This window comes from Lepisosteus oculatus, chromosome 10 (genome assembly GCF_040954835.1).
Source record: "Lepisosteus oculatus isolate fLepOcu1 chromosome 10, fLepOcu1.hap2, whole genome shotgun sequence".
Lineage (NCBI taxonomy): Eukaryota > Metazoa > Chordata > Actinopteri > Semionotiformes > Lepisosteidae > Lepisosteus > Lepisosteus oculatus.
Window position 1 is genome coordinate 9,957,365 of NC_090705.1, and position 14,955 is coordinate 9,972,319.

Genomic DNA, 14,955 nt, shown 5'->3' on the forward strand with positions numbered 1-14,955 from the left:
GATAAGTAAGCAGAACTTTGCTCCATTCTGTTATCAAAACCCAAGCCAATCTACAAGCAGATGTACAGTAGACTTCAGCTTGGACTTCAAAGCAGATACCGAGCTTCAGATGTAAAGCATTAATGTCAAGCACCCAGTTTCTAGGTAAGTGATTAAAATACAGGATATACCTTTTATATACAGACTGTCATAAGAACAACCTTGTTTCCACACTACATCATTTTGTTCATTTTAAATTACTGCAAAATGTATTTTTGTTAATGACCTTATTAAGACGTCAGTGTCTGAAAATTGAAACTTCTTGTTTATCATTTGTACTCAAGGCATTAGAATAGCACTGATAAGCAAAGAATAATATAAATAGGCTGTAGATCACACATCTTTATATACAGCAAGTTCCTCAAAACTGCTGGGAAACTAACATGGACTGGCTGTATTTTGTATACAAATTCCCCAAACTGAATGTGGGTTAAAAAAACTGGCAGTTATCTCGCCAATGAGTCCCAGCAAGTACCAGCTGAGTTTTGTCTTAAAAGGCAAACCCACTGTAATAACTAACTCTTCTTACATAATTATTAATTTGTTATAAATGTGGTATAATCTGAGAAACATTAATTTCTTCCAGAAGCTGTATAGGTTGAGTGATGTACACATATTGTGCATGTACTTTAATATAAGTATAATATACTTAAAAAGTACAGTCATGATCAAGAATCAGTTCTAGCACACACGTTTATGAAGGAGAAAAAGTTCTCCTGATGTTTATATATACATAAAAGAAATCCATAGAGTGAATATCCTAAATTAGCATCATTAGTATTTATGAAACACTTTGTAACCTTATTTTGATTTTATATTTTTGGAAACCTACCGTAGGTGTAAACAGCAATGGTAAATGTTGTATAATTCAGAATATGACTCTGTATGTCTATATTTAAAGGTATTACTTTACTAGTGGTTTATTATTCATGTGATGGGAGCATGATTCAGAGGAGCAGAGCTTCTTCCAACAAGCTATTTCAAGGCAATGACCATGTAAAACAGCCAGACAAATGTGATTTTACAGAAAATAAACTAAAGATAGGACTTGACACATAACCGAGAGAGTAAGAAAATTGTTTGGCTATTGTCACTGGAGCCGAATCCGACTCGTAAAAGACCCCATGCGTGACGGTATAATCTGGAAGTGTCTGGAGAATGACGTCAGGGAAGGCACAGTGAGGTAAGGTGAGGATGGCAGACAGGGGGCATTGACTGAGGTGTATGTGGAGAGGACAGGCAAACAAGTCCAGAGGAAGTCCAAAGGGTTAGTAAGGCGCAGTCCAAAATCCAGAAACCAGGAGATCCATCGGAGATGGTTATAAACAGGGACCAGGAACACAAAAGGTTAAAAGCATAACGGGGCAAAATGCGCCGAGTCCTGGAATCAGAGGTCAGAACTCCGTGATGAAGCCTGTGCCCTCGGGCCACTCCTGTGCCTGGTGGTAGGCAGGCTTCTGGGCGTCCATCTTCCAAAGCTGAGCCCGGAACTATGGAGACACCGGGCTTAAATAAAGGAAAGAGAATGAAACACAGCTGACACTCGTAAATCTAAGAACGGTACGAGAGAGGTAGAAGTGCCCCCTAGAGGAGGATGACGACCGTGACAGCTATGTTATATTTTATAACAGGAGTGCGACACATAAACAAGCCACTCAAATCACTGGTCACAAAATCGACTATTTCCCCTTTGTAATCCTTGCTCTGCCTCCCTGCTCCATCCCCATTCGATCGCCATTGCCCTCTCGTTCACTTCACCTGAAGGGGCGAAAACCTTGTGCATAAAGCTGGGTGTCACACCTTCAGTGACTACAGGTTTGTATGAATCTTCTGAAACAACACAGACAACATCACTCTGACATAGAGTAAGCCATACTGTAGATCATCCCTGACATACTGTACTATACTGTAGATGCACAGACGACATCATCAAGTGACACACATATGGCCTAACAGGGCAATAGGAAGCATTTTACTATTAATAAAGGTCATAAAGAATTACATCAATCTTTTCACTTTTAATTTGAATAAAAAGGCCTCAGCATATTGCTCTTTTCTGATCAAACAATTGTTTTGATGTAGCTGAACCAATGAAGAACCAATTTGTGTCCTTCTGACATTTTTTTGGCACAATTTCAAAATTGCTGAATTCAGGTCCTGCATTCAAATTTTGTAGCAATTTATCTGTCCTTTGCTCCAGTCTACTATTTGCCAAACACATGAATGCTACAGATGACTTTTATGTTTGGTACAATTTTAGTTGTGTGTTCTCTGCAATAAGAAACGGTTTCAATACAGTATATTAACCTATAAAATGATAATTCTCTGATGTAATGTGATGTAAATAATTACCATTTTAGGAGTGTAGTGCAAATATTTTAAAGCTTTAGAAGATTGTAGTTTCATAATTCTGTGTGAAACATAAAATGCACGATGAAAAATAATATATGCATGTATAAAGTGGTAATTTGTCTCTGGAAGTTTCATTTTGGATGAAAGGGACAAGAGGCAAAAATCTTCATGAAGTAAAGACTTAAATCTTTTTTGCATATCATGAATTTACAAATTGTATTTTGACCGCTGTATGCCAAAATGTTAAGTAGAAATGTACTGCAATGTTGTTCTGCAATTTCATGCAGTAATTGTAAATAATCTAGTTAATTAAAAGTATTCCTCCTCAGTTGCTGTTTTTCAAATATTTGAGATATCCTGTAGTATTTTAAAAATCGAAGCAGTATACAAAGCATGTGTTCTCCCAGTTTAACACAGTTTTGTTTTTCATTCTGGGAGCGGAATGTACTGTACAGGACAAAAAAGTCAATGACAAATGACATACTTTAAGATATTGAGAAAATATTGAATGCACCCGATAGCAAAATAATTCCCTTATGGTTATTTACTTCATTTTTCACATGACTGCTCTGTGATCAGCTGTAGCCTAATATGAACATTTTGAAACTTTTCAACATGCTGCCTGAAGAGGAGGAGCTTTTGTGGTTTTTAAGTGCTTGATAACGGTGAGAGCTCTAGAACTTTGTTCATTTGTACTAAGAAAATTACTGAAATAGCAGGTAAGATGATTTAAATAAACACTAATTGATTGTTTTTTTACCTAGGTTTTCAGCAATGTCTTTGTGTTTACTGTTTAATATACTATTTATTGCACATGTTTCCAGATACTTGTAAGTAGTATTTAGATGTTGCGTTTGAAGTGGCAACAAATAATATGCTTGAATAAGTTTTCTAAAATGTTTTCAGGATTTTTTTACTTGTTTAAGTACCCTTATAACTATCTTTCTGAATTTTAATACTCAAAATATTACATTGAGTTACTTACTAAGTTGTTTGTATAGTTGAACAATTTAAAATACTTCAAGAGCATTTTCATCTCAATCAATATGAGCATGTTCTAATATGAGTACAAGAGGCTGACTTGGTGAAGCAACATAATTTATTAAAACCATGATAATTCATATTAAAAACACTCCTGACAAAGTGAGCATGATTGGCATATTTAAGTACAGCATCTGCGATAAGTTCTTAATCTTTGATGATTTACAGTATGTCAGTGTTGCACCATTGTAAGGCATATGCATCTTCGTATTACAGATAGAGTGTGCTCAGTAAGCCATGAAACATCAATTTTCAGAAAAATGTATGCTAAACATAACGATTACCTCTTGTGCCTATTTATACTCATCTAAACAGCTTGCACACCGCTTTGAAAATTAATAACATATGCCATTTTTCTCCTGCTGTACTTCATACATATCTGAAGAACGGAGAACATGAGCACAATACCAAATACAGTAAATGCAACAAACGATAAATATTACCATAAAAGCATTGATGACATAAGTATAAGTCACCTATCTCTTCATGCTCTGGTCGTCTGCAGATTTACAATTCAAGTAACTCATCTGACCAGTCCAATGAATCACCACATGATGTGTGGCAACTCTCTGAAAAAACAGCTGTCTCACTGAACTCCGCAACTTCTTTTTTCTTTTCAATTAAACGGTTTTGGAGAATGGGAAGAGATGGCAGAGAGCAGTCAATAAGTTTCAGAACTCAGAACTACAGGTTATAGGGTCAGCTCTCTGCTGGAGTGCTGTTGAACCTTGAATGAGAGACTTTACCCAGGTTGTTCCAGTCCACCCAGCTGTATGAATGGGGGCAAGCATTACTGGGGGTAGGCCCTGTGATGGGTTGGTATCACAGGCTCTGAGTTATGCTTACTTTCAGTGCTATAGCTTGATGAGCCAGTGTCTATAATTTACTAAACATTGTCGCTGTGGAACAGAATACATCTGAACATATTCCATGTACTGTATTCTGCTTTAGTCCAATAAGTCAGCCCTCCCTCCAGAGACTTTTGCGTATCAGGTAATAGAAGTTATATTGTGCAAACGTCCGCTGTCTCTTCAGCATCTGCCTACAGCAGGAAGGATGAATCACTCTGACTTTATGTGAAGCCACACATTCTAGTGTTTCCTTTTTTAATGCTCTTACATAATTTTACCACTAGACCTTGAAGCAAATACACAAAGGCTGGGATGCATTTGTAGAGAATTATTTGCTAGAGCGTACAATAGGTAACTTTTAGGGATATTTTGCAACCTTATCTATGGGCAGAGTTTTTGTTTTCACGTCACAATTATAAACATATCATAATTAAATCCCGTAGTATCGAAGCAGAAGGAAATGTACAGCCTAGGCATAAATCTCTGTCTCTATAGTGAGCTGGTGAACTACCACAATATGTATGTTCAATTACTGAATAGTGCCATACACTCTTTTGTAATAATCCTGCTAGCAGTTATGAAGCTCTGACACTTTTTCTTTAAAGGCATACCCCTGTAATCCCTGTAATGTAAACTCCAGCTGTACCACCTGTATTTATACATCTTTCACGATTCATTTAACATGTCACAGGCAGCAGAGCCCCTTACCAGACATTCAGGACTGATTGCTGTATTGCTCCCAACTCCATCCTCCCACCCTAAAATCAGTTACTGTACGTGCAGCTAGTGACATGAGCCAGGCTCAAACCCATGATCATAAGGCTCAACCTGCTGACCCACCCAGGAGGCCCTTTCCAGTGCAATCTTAAACTTTCCGTGGCCTGTGAGGTTCTTGTAAGCAAGGAGCCAAGTCAAATATTTGAATAATGACTCAAACCAATGCTTTTAAAATGTAGCTTTAAGAAAAATGCTGTCAAACACTTGTGTCTTTTTTTATTTCTCTTACGATTGAACAGGGATAGTTTGGTATGAACCTGTAATGGCGATGTGACCCTCTAGTGTTTCTGCAAACACTGGGTCATATAACCAGTCTTTTGATTCAATGGATGTGTGCATTTGTCTGTGTGTAGTTTTTCTAGCCCTGGGAGATGTCTGAGGGATGTTGGATGTCGAAAATGTTTTCCAATTTCCAGGAGGTTATTGATACCCTTAGGGCTTTTCATGATCTACTGTACGATGGTCTTTTTGGAAACTGCTGATTCTCACATAGCTTGCATGAAGTTTCCATTGTATTATACTGTGTCATGTCAATTCTTTATTTTCTGTCTTCTTTTAGAGTTTAATCCTCGGAGAAGAAAATGCCACTCAAAACTGCAATATCTCAAACCTGGGCCATCATAGTGGACTTGTACACATCCAGTAACAGGCCAGACTGGAGAAACAACCGCCTTCTTTTCATTACTTGTTTAGTATTAGGCTTTACCTTTGGGTCTCTGCTCTTTGTAGGCTTATATTATTCCTTAGCATATGGAAGCGTTGTCTCTGGGACTGTTTCTGGTATGGCTGCTGTGATTGTGACAGGAGCTTTGTTTTGCTCCAAGCGGGTTCGTTGTTTCAGTGTGTTATTTTTGCTTTCTTGCGGCATGCAGGAAGGGAGGAACTTCCTCATTACAGCTGGGACTGGCCTGGTCATTTATTGGAATGTTAAAAACACTTTTCAAAACCTACAGGGCCTGGCCAGCAGCATGGTCTGCAACTTGGAAAAAAGGAGGATCTCCATTAAAGTGACTCCCATTGACAATTACATAAAACTCCTGAAATGGGTTGGTGAGCAAGTTAAAGGGTTAGGCGATTTTGTAGTTGTGAAGTTTGACTCTAAATTAGAAGTAAGTCAGAGAATTTCATCTGATGAGGCACTGGAAGAAAAGCTTAGAGAGGCAAAGCAGCAACTGAACGCCACTGCAGAAACAATGAGTGGAATCCTGAACACTGTGTCCTCTGTAAGCCAGAAAGTTCTGCCTGCCGTTGGGATCATTTTTGTTGTGTTTTGTACTGTGCTGTTCCTGAGAAAATACTTCCATAGTAAGAAATTCAAGAACATTTTTATCACAAGGAAGTTTATTCTCTTTGATGAGAAGCAAAAAGCCACCGGAAAGCCTAATGTTCTTCCCCTCACAAAGAAGGAAAGCAAACAGTACATTGCCATCCCTTCATCCCACTTAACAGTCAAAGAATGGAAAGCCATGGGGACTTTCATCATTCCAGTTATAACCCATGTGTCAGCCTGGGCTTTATTCATAGGAGTTGATTCACTGCTGTACTGGCTCATTTTGACAATTGGCAAACACCTCCAGAATATTGAGCCATTTGAGGTTCCTTTAAAAATGTCTGTAGACGTAAGTATGTTCATCGTTGAGTTTTTGCCCTGTCCAATGTCATACCTTAGGCTTTAACTTGTACTGGAAGGCACATTCAAATACCAGATTAACATACTGTATAATCATGGCTTAATATACTGTATGAATAAACAAAGGTTTGCTTAATTAACCTAGATAAAAATTTACAGACTTGTCCTGGGTTTGATGTAAGAACCTTGTAAATACATTTAGGTAATGTGATTCCCCTCACAAGTTTATTTAAGAAGGACATGCATTTGTGCTTTTTGTTCCTATCATAAGAACTACATGCTGTCCAAAACAGTATGAAAGATGTGGTCATTGTTTACTTTTTATGATACCACCTAAGGGAAAGTTGTGAGTGAAGAAAGGTTTCAAACACATACTGTACTGTACAGTATATCCTGGGTCAAAAATCTGTTGATTCTGTGTCTAACAGAAGGAAAATTTTTAATGAGTGATCTTGGGGTGTTATTTTATTTTGACTGGGTAGTGAATAAATCTGATTAAAAATGCAGGTTTTTTTTTTAGAATTGTTTTATATTAATTATATCTGAGACTCAGGATGAGCTAGTTAGAAAGTAGACTGAACCGCTTACATTTGGCTTAGCTTTAATTGAAAATAAAAATTTAAATTTAACCATGGGCATAACACTACATGTTTGTGAAATATAAATGCATTTTCATAGTAAATACAAAACAATCCATTGTATTTCTTAGAGTTAAGTTAAATTAACTTATTATTTCGAATACCTTGTAATTAATTTAATAAGTTAATAAGTTAAATTAAATTATTATTTCTAATACCTTGTAATTTTTTATGTGTTTAACAACATCATGTGAAGTATAATACTTATTCTGTGTACTTTAACTTATTTTACACAGAAAGGAAGCACAATTATTGTTATCAAGACTGGCTCTACCAGTGAAGAGAATGATTTTTCCTACTCCGTTCCTTTGATTGAAAAAGACTGCATTCCTAAACCCGAGCTCTTGCTCTACAATTCAGTGGCTCCTCTCCTGGTAATCATCACCATTCTGATCTTGCTTGGCTTGTTGTCAGCCAAGCTAATTCAGCTGAAAATCCTGGTGTCTTCACTGTTCTATCCTGACAATGCTGATGAGAGAGTTCAGTATTTACATGACAAAATTCTCAGAAAGAGATCAAAGAAGAGATTATGTGCAGTGAAAAGCACAGTGGTTGCACTTGCTAAAAAGGTATGTCGACATTTCTGCTTTCTAACTTAATTTGTTCCGATTCATCAGATGGTGTGTCTATGTACATATATATATACAGTATATGGTCTCATTATATAATACAAACACTGAGATAAAGGCTAAAAATGGCTTGAAGCAGAAAATGAAGGACACCTTAAAAATATATTAATATATTTAAATAAAATGCTAAATAAAGGGACACTTGTATAATCCTCATTTATCAAAACTAAGAAATATTTTTAAAAAGTAGTACTGGACCTCATGCTCATTGATGGGTGAAGATGCAGTTCTGTTATTATAGTAAGGAAGAAAGCCAAAGATGGCAGAGTACTGATAGATTTTACTTACAGGACCTTTAAAAAAAATAACATGGTACGAAACACAAAACACAAAATAATATCAAGATATAAAGATAATATAGAAAGAGAAAAGTGTGCTATTTGTCTCACGATCACCTCACACAGTATTCACCTCCTTCTTGGCCCCAGCTCTGACTGACATCCTGACTGACATCAATGGGCGTCCCATATCTTTTAATGTCTGCCTTCTCTTCTTAACATAATATCCACATTTCCATACTGTGCCTGTACGTTCCTGCTGTCGCTGCTTCAGAACAGGTCGTTTTTTAGGTCCACATTATTATTTTTCTTGGGTCTGAGCCTCCTCGTCCTATGGCCAGGAGGGTAACCCCTTTACTACCGTGGGTTATGTCAAAAGATATTTGACTTAAATACTCAAATACTCATTCACAAAGCATCTTTCTTGGATGCCATTATTCCCCCCTGAAAACATATTCGTTAGTTCCACAAATCATGGTGCTGTGGTTAGGGGTTAGAACTGGTTAAAGACCACGAAACAGCGCAAAAGGGCACGGCTTCTAACTGGGAAATTGTGAGCAGTTTTGATACAGGGTTCTGGTTTGAGGCCCATTGCTGGTAAATGAATGAATAAACCATTGTTTATTCAAAAATAAGTTTAGGTGCAAAGTCATCCACACAGATAGTAGGAAGATGCTCTTTACATATCACACGGGAGACTCCAAGCTGTGGGTAGCTACAGTACATGTGAAAGGGATCTGGAGTTTATATACTGTAGATTCCTTTATGTCATCAGCAAAACAATGTGGGAAAGCAAGAAAGATGCTGGTTATATAGCAAAATGCAAGGGAATTGAATTCAAAGTTTTGCCCAAGCTTTAAAACACTCTACTAGGAACTCCTTTGAAGAGTATTGTCCACTTTTTGGTCATCATACTACAAAAAGAAATATACTGTAGTTTAGTGGGTATTTGGAACACGTATCTTAGTCAGCTGGACGAAACTTTACATTTACAATTAATCCTGTAGTTTCCAAATCTTGTGTTTTTTTGTCATTAAATATTGTATATTTCAAACAATACAAGTGAATGAGTTTTACATATCAAAAAGAGCTTACACGTTTTTTGTTTACTTTAGATTTTTTTAAGTTTTAAATGAACTCCTAGTGCTTAACAAATAGACTTTATAAGAAAAAACAACTGAATTAAGAATTTTCAAACAAAGTCAAGTGAAAATAATTCTAACAGTTTGTGCATTTTGTTTTCTTTTGTGTTCACAGAAAAGTTTCTGGTTCCCAATATTCTACCAGAACCAGGAGGATGACACCATTATCTTAACCTGAATGTTAAAAAAAAATAAAATGACCGGAGAGCACTGAAGGAAAATCAACCATAATATTCCTTCCATTGTAAGAAATATTACAGTACAATTCTCTATTCTCTCTTCCTTATGAATGACATTTTCAAATATGGGCACACATATTTATGTACTCTAAAACAAGTGAAATGTACTGTATGTACATATGCATTTTACAATTATTTTTATCATATACAGGTATTTATTATCAGAACAAATAAGTAGGTTTAACATAGTCGAGCAGAATTGTGAGGTGTACTCTTACTCTCCATCTTTTGATCTTGTAAATCAAAGCATTGACTTATCTGGTGACAAAATAAGTGTACAAAAAAACAATTTCCTTCCACATTGTCATTTTGTACATGCGTGAGTCACACTTTGCGTTTCAATACACAATCTTGAAGATGTAACACTGCTTGCAGTGAAGCATACATTTCGAAAGGTAAAGCAAAATACTCCATAGGCCAGTCATCTTTGAAGGTTTATACTTTTTTACCAAACAGGCTTTTATGAAGTTTTTTTTTTTAATAACAATGACAACTATACATTATATATTTTTTTAAAGTATGCAGAATTTTATTTTAAATCAGTTTCTGATTTGTTGTTCAATGTAGCAAAGCTGTTTAAGATTAAAGAGCCTGCAAAATTGTGAACTTGCCTTTTGTCCTGGTGTGTAAGTGCCACTGCAGTTCAACAAAAAAAATCTTCGTGAGGTTATTTGATATTTTATTATTTCTCATCATATGACACCTTCACCACCAAAAGGTCTCTGAACCTCTCGTTTATGCAAAAAGAAATGTATACATATTGTCTCCTGCTGCAACTCACTTTGTGCATTTCTTTAGCACCACACCAACCACCCCATCTTTACCCTTGCAGCAGCTCCCTAGCTCATTCCTCGTGAAAAGGTGGAGAATTCGGTCAGTCTCATCTTCATGGTTAGGCTGCTTTTCCCTCAGTGGGTGAGGTACACTGAGCACTAACATTTAACCGATTTTGTCTCTATATTGCTCATATCAGGACCAAACTCTAGCAGTTAAGTAATGTGTGACTTCAATGCTTTTAATTAATCAAAATAAAGTCTGCATACATTTAACATTTGTCTATTAGTATTAACATGAGCATCAAGTACAAAACACTAGCTGACATAAAAACTGACAACCCACAATTCCATAGACATTTAAGCTTGTTACTTTCTGGCGAAAGTTTTTTACTTCCAAGGTTTTGCATACTTTTTAGTATCAACTAAACGAAACAAATGTCACAGTCTTCCACCTTTAGAAAACATCCATTCTCCACCTTAGCTCCTTATTAGTGACAAACTACCCAAAACAGACCTATTTTACTACCCAATTATCTGCTGTTACCTACTACCCATTAGACACCATCTGTAACCCCTCATCTGCCAATAACATATATTGTACTGAACTTCATTTATCAAAACTGGCATTAGCTTGCTAATTTTGCTTATTCAGTGCAAACACAAATCTACACTATGTGTATAATCTTTGAGTTTATATTAGTTCATTTTACATTGCTTAGCATTTATAAAAGAGAGTATTGCTTTTTTGGCTTTGTGACAGCTTTTTTTGCTATCTGATCATTTTATTGTACTTTTGCGTTTACTTCCCCTGTACATATAGTATAAACTTTGCATATATGGAAGTCTCTCAGGCTAAAGCTAAACAGTAATAATACTAAGACGTATAACTGTGACTATAGAAAGGGCGAATGGGGTGGATTAGTCCAGGTCATCAATCATGAGGGCACATGAACAATGGTTCTGTAACGTTTTTGGATGAACATAAAAAGAAACATTAGTCCATGACATGCCTTCGTACAAAATCCTCAGCGCCCCCCCCCCCCCCCCCCCAAAAAAATATATTTTCTAGTTTAATATACCTTCTTTACAGAACGCTATATGGAATTTTGTGGGTTACCTTGGATAATTTATTTTTCGCCATTTTGTATAATTTTAAGTCCTTCTTCAGATTATTCTACAACTCACAACATAGTGGTAAACTTCGTTAGCAAACATTTTCCATTATTTCATTTCATTGACATTTTACTTTTCCTTTAGAAAGTACAGTACTTGTCATCCTCTACTCTTTCATGCAAAAGCCCCAAAATAAAGGATTCCTAGAAAAAGGGTTAAGCTGTGTCATATTTGATCCTTTAGTATACTTTAAGTGCACATGTCCTACTGCTCCATGACAGCTTATTTAAAACCGAATGCAGAAATACACAGTCGTGTTCATTGTTTTATAAAAAGTCAGGTCAAAATGTGTGAAAAAATAAATAAATCTGATTGCTTGCAGAAGAGACACTTCTAGGTAGGAACTCTTTTAGTATAACTTGACACTTAACCTTTTTCCCTAGTTGGGATAGAACTACTATATACAGAACAGCTGAAACATTTCTTTAGGATTAATAAAGCAGTCAACGATTACAAACACTCCTTATCACATAAAGAAGGTCACACAAAAGAGGAGGTTGTTAGGCCCATATAGTTGTCTAAATCTAGCCGCTGACTGTTGATATAAGGATCTCATGCACTTGTTTCCAGCCATGGTACAGTGACACCACGACCGGGTAGTTTGTTCAATACTTCTGTTCTCAGTTTTTACTGCACATAAATACTGATCAGAAATTCACTCTTGATCCCAAAGACGTTAAGTGGGTTGATTAAGTGGATTCCTAAATTAAGTTGTAGTAATGCATTGGACAATTTTAGTATAGATCCACTTGAATTACATACAAAATTTACCTTAAATGTCTGTGACAGACTCCCACTCTTACATAAGGTGACTCCGGGGATCAGAACGTATTAAAAAACTCACAATGGCAATATTGGACTAATTACCACACGGTCTGTCTTTTTACAAACGCTAGAGGCCTTTGACAGCCTCATGGGGCAGGCCAGGCGCCTGTCAGAGTTTTGCCTTTTTATTGCTTCTTCACATTGTATAGAGGAGAGGAATATGTCAAAGCCCTAAATATTTTATTAAAGGTATAACCATCACAATGTCTCCCATCTTCAATGTGAAGTGTGTCTTTTCTACAGAAATCTCCTGTATTCCTTGTGCCTGTCTTCGTTAAATGTAATTTTTCAGGTGTCTGCCCAATCCTGAATATTTAAGTTTTTCCAATTATTATTTTTTTGCTGCATCATCATTCACTACAAATTCCTCCCACTTTGGTATCATCCCAAACTGAACACCTTAAGTGGCATTCAGTAGGACACCATTTCATTTTCTTATAAAACTATTTGTTTTAAAATCAATAAAATGCAAGAGGGGTTACACATGAAAGGAGACCATTTAATGTTTCTGGGTGGTAGTAATCGATTGATCAGACGATCTCCTCTAGCTACTTCCTGAAAGAATCCAAAAGAATTTGCAAAAAAGGTGTATCAGGAATGGTAGAGGCAGGGCTAAAAGGGAAGCCGCAGAGTCCAAATAAACTAGGCAAAAAAAAATCTAAATCCTATAAACGAGCGATAAAGCCAAAAACCGGTAGAGGGCGGTAGAACGAGGCGAACAAATCCAAAGACGTAAAGCGAGATCGAGAAACAAAGAAAACAACCGAAGGTCAGCAATAATCCCCCAAAATATAAAGGAGTTGGAAACGTACGCGCATTACGGGAGCTCGTGGAGACTAACCACGATAAAGAGCGAGGAACAGGGGGCCAAGAGGGGACTAAAATAGTGAAGGCAGGGGAAAGTGATAGGCTCATCACTTATGGCCTGAGCGTTTGTGAAAGCGTGGATACTGTATGTGAGAACGAGTGGATCGCGAGCGTGTGGGAATACGGGTGCGCGTGGAATGCGTCACGAAGTGCCTCTGTCAGTTTTCAGCCTTTAGTCTCCTGTTGTGTCCCCTGGTTTGTGTTTTTGTTGCTCTGCACCAGCAGGTTGCATGAGATGGGACGTAAGATGTGGGTTGAAAAGTACGGAGATTATCCAAAGCTATGACAGCAGCAGTTTTAAAAGCAGTCAGCACTACACCAGAGCTCAGGGAGCCGTTTATTATAAGTAGGTCTTCATGCGTAGCCTTGCAGGAAGAAGGCTCCACAGCTGAAACGTTGTTTCTTTTCTTCCGTTTTCTGCGTGATATAAACCTTTACTTGTTAATTTGCTATTACGTTAAGCACCAAAGGGCAAAGTTAAGAGCAACACAAGGAAAATAAAACAAAGGGAATACGATCCAGCAAACAGGAAGAAATGTTCTAATGATTTTGGGCTATAGCTCCTCAAATGCAGAAGTACACAACCAGAAACTTAGCTTTGGCCTTAATATTAAGTTCAAAGGAAGTGAAAAGGCATCACAAAGCAAAACATTTTTTTAAAAAGAAAGATCCTTTTCTGATCAACTTTAATCAGAAATGCGAAATTCCAGATGGTGGCTGAATAAATGGGACAAAAGAAAAAAAAAACGTGTTACGATGTCTATTCATAAACATAATGTTCACAATTCTGAACAAAACACAATAAACACAGTGTCTGGGTGGTTTCATGTTTTATGTTTATATGAAAAATGACGTCATACTTTAAAAGCATAAGTATTTAATATTGTGTTGGAACAGCTGGATCACTAAAGCAATGACCTGCAGCAATGAACAGATTTAAGGTTTGGGTTTTGTTTGCTTGTGTAAAAGATTGCTCATTACTGTTGTTAATTCATTCTCACGTTTTAAAAAAGTATGCCCCTCTGACTCCGCTATGACAAAAAGATTGTCTTTTTTCTTTTTTTAAGTGATATACAAATAGTTTTATTTTTTAGCAGAACTGGGAGTTTTATTAAGCTTATCTTTAACCACCATATTGAGTTTCTTCATGCTCTAATAATTTATATTAGGTATATAACTGAAAAAAATCATTTTACTGTTTAACAGAGAGGCCTTTTGATTGTATATTTGTCGATGTCTAGAATTAAGAGGCAGAGATGAATGTTTTGTACAATACCTATTTGTAACTGTAAATTTGGAATCCTCCAGTTTATAAGAAGTGTGCACATGTTGTTAATGTGTTTAAAGATCTTTCCTCATACTGTAGCTTAGCATTTAGACTTTCCTTAATTTGTCTAAAGTATGTTGCTCAACTTCTTGGTTTTTTTTCACAATTACAGAAAGTAATGTTCTGATAGCAGTATATAGCTCACCATGTTTTCTAGTTAATTCACTCTTGAGTAAATGTGAAATTTATAAAATTTTACAAACTTTCTAATAATAATAATAATAATAATAATAATAATAAGTGGTATGGTACAGTGATTAGCATTGCTGCCCTAGGTCCAATGTTAGGCCGGGAGAGCTACCTACATAGTTTGTATGTTCTTCCTGTGTTCGCAGGGGTTTCCTCTGTGTTTCCTCCCACATCTCAAAAAC

The 14,955-nt window shown here is 36.5% G+C and overlaps 1 protein-coding gene across 1 annotated transcript; it reads left to right on the forward strand.

Moving 5' to 3' along the window:
* Window positions 1-3,045: 3,045 nt before the first annotated feature.
* LOC102691827 (dendritic cell-specific transmembrane protein) lies at window positions 3,046-10,197 on the forward strand. Its single transcript, XM_015357836.2, has 4 exons — window positions 3,046-3,110; window positions 5,620-6,679; window positions 7,565-7,897; window positions 9,493-10,197. The coding sequence occupies exons 2-4, from the start codon at window positions 5,642-5,644 to the stop codon at window positions 9,553-9,555; spliced, it is 1,434 nt and encodes a 477-aa protein (XP_015213322.1). The 5' UTR covers window positions 3,046-3,110; window positions 5,620-5,641; the 3' UTR covers window positions 9,556-10,197.
* Window positions 10,198-14,955: the final 4,758 nt, after the last annotated feature.